We start from the raw sequence: 8,411 nt of genomic DNA on the forward strand, positions 1-8,411 counted from the left end.
TTAGTAAACACACCATCATCATCTTCTTCTTGTATAACATTTACATTATATCTTTGCACAATTTCATTTATGGGTACAATGACACATTAAATTCGAAACAAGCTTGTAAATCCTCAAAATTGTTGAAATGCAAAAAATTGAATTACAAGTCATTGCCTAGACTTCCTATAATCACATATCCAAAACCAAACTACATGTATGCACACAAGACCTAAAACTTTATTTTTTGGTAACCGAGAAATCACCCAACCAAGTATGTCCTTAGGGCAGTTGAGTGGACATAAATCTTTGGTCGTCATACAACCCGTACCACGCTGACTTCGGGTAAGACTGGGCCGAAGTCCATGCGGGTAGGGGTCAGAAGTGGGACAAGCCCTCCAAAACCAAGATTCCACATGGAACTATCCAGATGGTTATTTTGAACTCTCGACCGTCTTAATTCTGAAAACCAATTGAATAATAGTCTGCGTGTAAAAATTTCTTCAGCAGCGCTCTAAGCCCCGGATACGGTTCCTGTCCAACAACCCTTCCATGATGATCTTCTTCTTGTACTGCTCGGAATCAAACTCCAACGAATCCCCATTTCTCGAGTCACTCCTGATACTCCGACAAGGCACGAAGAAAAGCCACGTCGAGGTACAAAAAATGGCACAAACCTTGCCCCAGAAGACCAAAACCACCAGACTGAACACAACAAAACACAAACCAAAATTAACACCATAATACCCTTTTCCTTGCTCTTGCTCGTTGTTGACATTGTCTTGCAATTTTCTTTGCTCCAATGAACTTGATCGAAACGACGACTTGTTTGAATTGTTTCGGTCGACCAAAGACGAACCACACAAAGAACACAAGGAGGATGAAGGGATCAACAATGATGCATTGGAAATGCTTCTCCTCCCATTAGAGTTCTCTTCTGGATTGTTTGACATTGAAATTTCTGAATGTTTTACAGTCTTTGCTGACGATTTGGGATGTGATCGATTCAGTTTCTCTCGAAGTTTCCTTTTCCTTAACTTCTCCATCTGCCAAAAAATGTATACACACACAATGTCAATGCCAGTTACATCAATTTTTAAATACAAATTGTGTTCCTCACTTTGTTTGAAAAAATTGATTGGTTGCGTAGAAAATTCAGGCCTCAATCAACGGGAAACACATTTGAAAAGGAAAGTTTTTCTTCAGACCTTGAATAGTGACATTGGACTTACCAAAACAGAGCATCAATTTGAACATTACAACACGAACCACAAAGAGAATTTTAAGAAAGAATAATACAATTAAGCGCAAAGAATAAGTTTTTTCATCGGCATTGTTGTATAAAATCCATGAACAATAGACTACAATTATGAAGAACTATATTGTTAAATATGGATCGGTCAAAGCAACAAAAGAACACAGATTCCTAAAATTATAAGTAGAAAACGAAAACCCAATTAGATATTAAGTCTAAAATTCAAGAGTAGTCGCACAGAATACAAATTTAGATACCCAGTTCGTCTAATTTAAGATCAAAAAGAAAGAAATCAAACATTCATCAAGAAAGCAACATTAGCCAATGCAATTCTCAGAAACTTACCAGTGACGCTTCAAAGAGAAGGGCCTTCAACACTCGCGAAAAACTCCGGTGACCAAATTTCTTTTTCCTGGGAGTGACGGTATCGGCAGCGGCGGATTTGTTATCCACCGATGGCGTTGATGAATCCGGCAATATACTTGGAATTCGATATTTATCTTTCACCGACATATACTTGAAACCCAGTTCCCCGTCGCCGTTTCCACTCTTCGGATTGACTGGACCGTCCATGGGCACAAGAAGAACATGTTTTTGATCTTCTTCTTCCTTCTCTGATGGTTCTTCTTACTTATATTGTTGACTTTAATGGTTATTTTTATCTTTTGTGGATGCATATATGGTTTGTCTATAGACGAAAAAATAAATTAGCGGTGGTTGAGGCTATTGTGCGGTTAGCAGGGATTTAGGGGGAGGAGTGTTTGTGGGGCGAGAAAATCTTGGGAGAAACCTTAGGAAAAGAGGGAAAATTAATTTAATGAGTTTTTTTTTTTTGACCTTTGTACCTCCGGTGGCCCGGGAGAGTGCCGGTGCATTACTGCACCGGCTATTAACCTATTCATCTTTTAGGCCGTTGGATCCTCAGATTCATATCTGACGGTTCTGATTTAACTTAATAAAATTTCAATATTTTAAATAAATTATTGTTTTATCTCTCACTTCTCTCTCTAACATAGATGGAATCTTGACCTGATGAAAAGGGCTGTTGAATTAGAGATTGAGGAAGAATACCAACTTCAACTTATAAACCCAGAATCAAAACCATTTGATTTTTGAGGAGAGAAGCCGCTGTCACATAAGCTTTGTGCCGGTTCGACAAGGAAGATGACGAGAAGTTCGATTACAAATGATTGAAGCTACCAAAACTGCAGCGACCGAGAGCTGGGATGATTGAAGCTACCAAAAGTGTTGAGACAGATTGCACAAGCCATGGCCAACAATCAGGAAGTGGTGCCCTGCTTGTTGAGTATAAGGAGTACTCCAGAAAGTACAAATTACAAACAGGAGAGAAACCTAACCTAAAGAGAGAGAGAAAATTCATCTTATTTTTTTATTAAGTTAAATCAGAACCATCAGATATGAATCTGAAGATCCAACGGCCTAAAAGATGAACAGGTTAATAGCCGGTGCATTACTGCACCGGCACTCCCCCGGGTCTGTGTGGTGACAGGGGGTTTGTTGTAGATTTTTTTATAGTGGAAAAAAAACATGAAAATTCAGAATCATTAAATATAAATTGAAATATTCAATGCCTATTTTGATATGAATTTGATTTTTGTTTAAGAAAAAAATATCATTGGACTTATATTCTCGATCAAAGCACAATCATATTTTTTTTGAAAAAAACTAAAAGGTATCGTAAAAAATTTACAACAAACCCTGGACTTCCGTGTTTATAATCATATCGTGATGACAAATTCGTAAGGTATTCATGTGGAACATACTGAAGATTCAAGGTTCGTGAGAGTGGCTCCAAGAAAATTTGCATGAGGGAAGATACATATATCCATTGTAGTGGATGAGAAACTTTAGAATATGTGACTAGAACAACTCTTCCATCTATACAGATTTTATCCATTGGCTGATATGATCTTTTACGGAATCAATCCCTTTTTGACTGTACAAAAATATGTGGAGCTCGGCATGTTTGGAAGCACAGGAGAATGTTCTTTTGCTAATATTATTATCAGTATTCGATACTAAGTCATTCATAGCATTACTACACGTGGTCCACGAATGTTCTTTATACTTGGTCTTGTTCAAGAATAGTCTCTATTATGATAATTGAGATAAAGCCATTGGCGTACTTAAGTCATCTCCAGGGAAAACTCTTAAAATGGGCTCTCTTTAAAAAAAAAATAAATATCGTATGTTACTTTAATAATTTTGGCACTACTATAATATTGATATTTTTTTTTAAAAATATGGGGTCCTGAATGACGGATTATGTTACGTACCTCACCCCAGATACACCCATGGATAAAGCATCCTATCACATGTAGTACAATATATGACAACCATATATATAAAATATATATTGCCTAATATATTGATTTGACATAATATGAATTATCACTTATTAGATGAAAATTCCATATTTTAAAATTCATGGAGAATTGTAGAGCGCCTGGATCCCTCTTTCACTCTATTATATTTTCTCGGCCCAACCGACTTTTGGAGGCCGGCTCCGTCTCTGCCTAAATAGTTGAGTCTCTTTGCTAACTTGGGTACGTACACATATTTTTGCAACTAATTTAAAATAGCAATAGTATCACAATCACAAATATTAATGATTATAAGAAGTCATTAATGAACAGAATAATGTTTTGACCAAACTAGTTAAGGAAACAAATCTATTAAACAAAATTAAAAAGCTCAAACAGAGAGATGATACAGTTACAATCAATAGATTCCAAGCATAATAACTAAGTTGGGTATCCCTCAACATCAACAAATTAAATCACAACCTGCTCTCCTAGGGAATTTGATTATGCAAATCTATTGACATCCAATCCACTCATTGGAAAATCAAACGTCAAAGTTTTACTGCAGTAACTAGCCCTCTCATCCTCAGTAATTGTGCACCCGTTCATGAAACTCGTACCAGAAGAATTCAACGGAGTAATCGAGCTCGATGATCCAAACCCTATATTGTTGCACCAAAACGCCCCGTTTTGAGACACCGTGCCGTGTTTCAACTCATCATAACCATAATTTGCTAGGTTATTGTAAGGCTGATATCGATTAACAGCAATATCATGCCCAAAATTAGGCATTATTGAGCTAGAGTTGGTGACTTGGTTGAGTTGGGATTGTGGTAGAAATGGACTTTGAAGCTGATTTTGATGCAAGTTTTGCATAGTAGTTACCATTTCTTGGGTGTTGAAGTTTTCTTGGCAAGACATGAGAGTGGTGGCGAGACTAAGAATGTCTGGATTAAGCAAAGATGGAATACTAAGAAGGCCTGGAAGATCAAATGGAGGGGGTTTCATGAGTAATGAAGAGGAGAGTTGGAGGAGATCGAGCCTTGGTGCATGAGTGACAGGATCAATACCCATCCTCAGTAGTTTTTTTCTTATGTGAGTGTTCCAGTAGTTCTTGATCTCGTTGTCTGTTCTTCCTGGCAACCGAGCCGCAATAGCAGACCACCTAATTAAGAGAGATGAGTAAAACACACTTGATGGTTAATCCCCACACTTCTCCTCACAATACCTAGATTATGGACAATTATTGACATCAAAATTATGGACATGTAGTGCTTCCGGTTATATTCACTCTCTTCGAAGCAATTTTTTTGCTTGGTTATTAGAGAAGGAAAAATGGTAACGTGGAATCCATCCAGTTGTTCATTGGACAATTGACGGATAAATAATTAGAGACAAAAAAAATTGATCATGTGGAATCCAGTCAAGCGCTCACTGAACAAGTGAATAAATAATTAGAGACAATAAAAATTTTAACGGATGTAAACCAACCAGCTGCTCACCGAATAACTTGTTGTTCAATAACAAAAGAAAGACATAACAATTAAAGAGACTCTTTGAAAGATTTGAACCCTTGAATTCTATATACCGTAATTAATCCGATTAAAACATTAATTATGAAATTAATTGTAGAAAGGGTTAAAATATTAATTATGTATATATTTTTTTTAAAATAACCGAGAATGACTCAATAATTTACCCTTTAGATATTTAATATGGGCCTAAACTTGAGACGTTAGAATATTAGTTTCACTCACTTGTTTCCAATGACACTATGCGCTTGTATTATGTTCTCTTCTTCCTCAATTGAGAACTTCCCTCTCTTAATGTCTGGTCTCAAGTAATTTGTCCACCGAAGCCGGCAACTCTTTCCACACCTCTTGAGTCCTATATATATATATATTCAATTTGACATAGTCAAAAAAAACCCACACATATATATATATATATACATACATGTGTGTATATAGAAATGAACATAAGCAATTGGAGGAGAAAACGATATATATATATATATATATACACATACCAGCATACTTGGGGAGGGTTCTCCATCTCCCATGACCATGCTTTTGGATATAATCAACTAGCTTTTGATCTTCTTCTGCTGTCCATGGACCCTTCTTCAGACCATTCTTTTCCCAACAAAGAGAGGACCTGCTCATGTTTTCCAAAGTTGCGTTTAATAGGATATTACACAAAGTCTTTCTCTACATGTGTAGTGTGTGTCCATATATATATATATATATATATATATAGAGAGAGAGAGAGAGAGAGAGAGAGAGAAGAAACAAAGAAAAAATGAGGTCAATGGGATTTGGTAACGCCCTTTGTTAATTGCATGATGAACGTGTCTTTCAATGGAGGAAATAACACAAAGTCTTTTAACATTCTATTTTTGATTCAAAGAGGGAGACAGCTTTTCTTTTCCACCATCATCAACTCTGAATTGACAAGAAAGCCAATAAACGCAAGACGTGGCGTCAATTGATGAGATGGCTTCAATAGGCATCCTACACTTGGGTTCATTTGGTTAGCTCTCATCTTGTCTCAAATCGTAAAGCAAGTTTGACATATAAACATATATTGTTTTCCCGCTCATCATCCATTCATGCATTATTGCTTATTGTTTACGTAAGCGGTAGCTGCCACCTACAGGTCATTGCCACGTGTTACTTTAGGTCTGACATGTCATTCTCTGACGTGGTATACCAGAACCAATAGGATCACGACATTTCATGGTTGTCATGTGTGGATGAGAAGAAAATAATTAATTCATAGTTCAAATTTCAAATAATTAACAACCACCTATGAATTGATACTAACCACCTATGAAATGTCTCAACACAATTTGTCATGAATCCTAATACACCACGTCGGTTAATTAGATAACTAACGGAGAGGCAATTGGAAGGAGTGAAAAATTAGATATTATTACCGTTGGAATCATGGTCTCGTCGGGAATGGGAGAGTCGAGTCAAGGAAGAAGAGATGAGAGCATAGGGAGCGGACCCGTCAAACTGACTAGGATTAAAGGCATCAGGCCATTACGTGTTGAGTATTCAGTGGAACATGCACACTACGTTAATATGATGACGGCATAGAATTTTCCACAAATTCAGATCCAATTGTAACATACATCACATAAATAACGACCAATAAAATGCGTACCCTTCAAATCCAATTATTACATACATCACATAAATAATGACCAATAAAATGCGTACCCTTCAAATCGTTATTTCATATTGATAAGGAAATGTAATTAGTCGACGAAAAAGAAATACACATCATAACTTCACAATCACATTTTTTTTTCTGATAGGTAGAAATCGGTATATAGTTTTGATATGTATGAAAATCTGACTTTCCATCTGATGGTGCATGTTAAGTCTCGTAGTAAGGAGACTCCATTGATTAGCTTCACTGCCATTTAATGCATATCCATGCATGCATCCTCCACACACCATTTCTTCTCATTACTTGTGCATCTATCTATCACTGAAAAATCAACGATTGACCTCATTTCTCCAATATATAAATATAAATTCGAACCTAAACACATCAAGCATATTGACCGTTATGGACCACAGGCTCGCACAAATTTGTTCTTTATGAATCATCATCATAAGCCCAAAAAATACATTCATGTATGAGAGGTGAAGGCCTTTAATTACTTATATACTATTCGGTTGAATTATATCAAATCCGATGTGAGATATTAGTTTTCACCTTATATACTATTGATTGAATTATATATAATCTGATGTGAGATATTAGTCTTGACGGAGTGATAGCTCGGTAATTGGACGTATACGTAATACAATCCATCGTATCAGGACACAATGAAATACAGTTTGTGGAGGCTCAATCAGGGCTGTGCACAGTATATTATCAGTTATCACCCTGTTTGGTACAAATCTTGTCAATAATAAAAGTTGGGGACAGCCGGACAGGTCACAGTCTGTTACATTAATATTATTTTGACTTTTGACCAATAGACCAATAGCAATATGTATAGCCAAAGTGACGAAATGACCAATAACAATATTTATATTCCAACGTGCAATATGGTATATGCATGCATTCTCCCATCATATCCAGCTACCCCATCTCAATTTACTCCTTTAATTCTGGTTTTCACACGCAGAAGAAACAAGAGGTGATTAACATCGAATAATCAACGTATTTTGAGTGTTAACCGACGCATCTCAGATTAACCGACGTTCAGCCTTATTGATTAGATAATGTGTTGACTGACGAGTGGTTCAAAACGATTTTTGGCCACTACTAACATCAAACGCTACTATATGCGACACTACCTTCAACCCCACTCACATTAATATTTTGTTGACCTTTTTTATTACATAGGAATTCGTGATAGGCTACCATTTTGATGTACATTAGAAGATAAATTCATGGACTGTGCAATGATTTACAAACCATGAGTACCAAAAAAACACATGAAAATTTGTTACACAAGCTCGCGGTAGGAAATGAATCTACAATCTTCAGAGCATTCTTAAATCTTTTGGTGATTTATATATTATGGAAATATAGATATATTAGAGCACTGAAAAATTAATCATATTCGATTAAAAATGTTTTAAAATAATTTATTTCTAGGGGCCTCAGTTATATATATGCTTTTGTTGAAAATTAAATTTCAGAAATCAAAATAGGATCTCAAATTAATTAAAGAGACCAATTGCTATTTACTACTCCCTCTCTCTCTCTCTCTCTATATATATATATATATATATATATATATATTTGTGGTGGCGTGGAACGTGCTGATTGATTAATTGAGATAAAGACAAATGTGGTGCTATTAAAAAGTCTATAAATTGAAG

At 36.0% G+C, this 8,411-nt stretch overlaps 2 protein-coding genes across 2 annotated transcripts; both read right to left on the reverse strand.

Moving 5' to 3' along the window:
* Nucleotides 1-2,018, reverse strand: LOC119990052. Its single transcript, XM_038835870.1, has 2 exons — nt 1,580-2,018; nt 1-1,025 (listed from the first exon to the last, which is right to left on the reverse strand). Exons 1-2 carry the CDS (start codon nt 1,805-1,807, stop codon nt 483-485), a joined length of 771 nt encoding a protein of 256 aa, XP_038691798.1. The 5' UTR covers nt 1,808-2,018; the 3' UTR covers nt 1-482.
* A 1,866-nt stretch (nt 2,019-3,884) lies between these two features.
* On the reverse strand, nt 3,885-5,781 carry LOC119989817 (transcription factor MYB102-like). The gene is made up of 3 exons (XM_038835531.1): nt 5,588-5,781; nt 5,316-5,445; nt 3,885-4,723 (listed from the first exon to the last, which is right to left on the reverse strand). The coding sequence occupies exons 1-3, from the start codon at nt 5,721-5,723 to the stop codon at nt 4,063-4,065; spliced, it is 927 nt and encodes a 308-aa protein (XP_038691459.1). The 5' UTR covers nt 5,724-5,781; the 3' UTR covers nt 3,885-4,062.
* Between the last annotated feature and the right edge of the window lie 2,630 nt (nt 5,782-8,411).

Source organism: Tripterygium wilfordii, chromosome 21, assembly GCF_013401445.1.
Source record: "Tripterygium wilfordii isolate XIE 37 chromosome 21, ASM1340144v1, whole genome shotgun sequence".
Classification (NCBI taxonomy): domain Eukaryota; kingdom Viridiplantae; phylum Streptophyta; class Magnoliopsida; order Celastrales; family Celastraceae; genus Tripterygium; species Tripterygium wilfordii.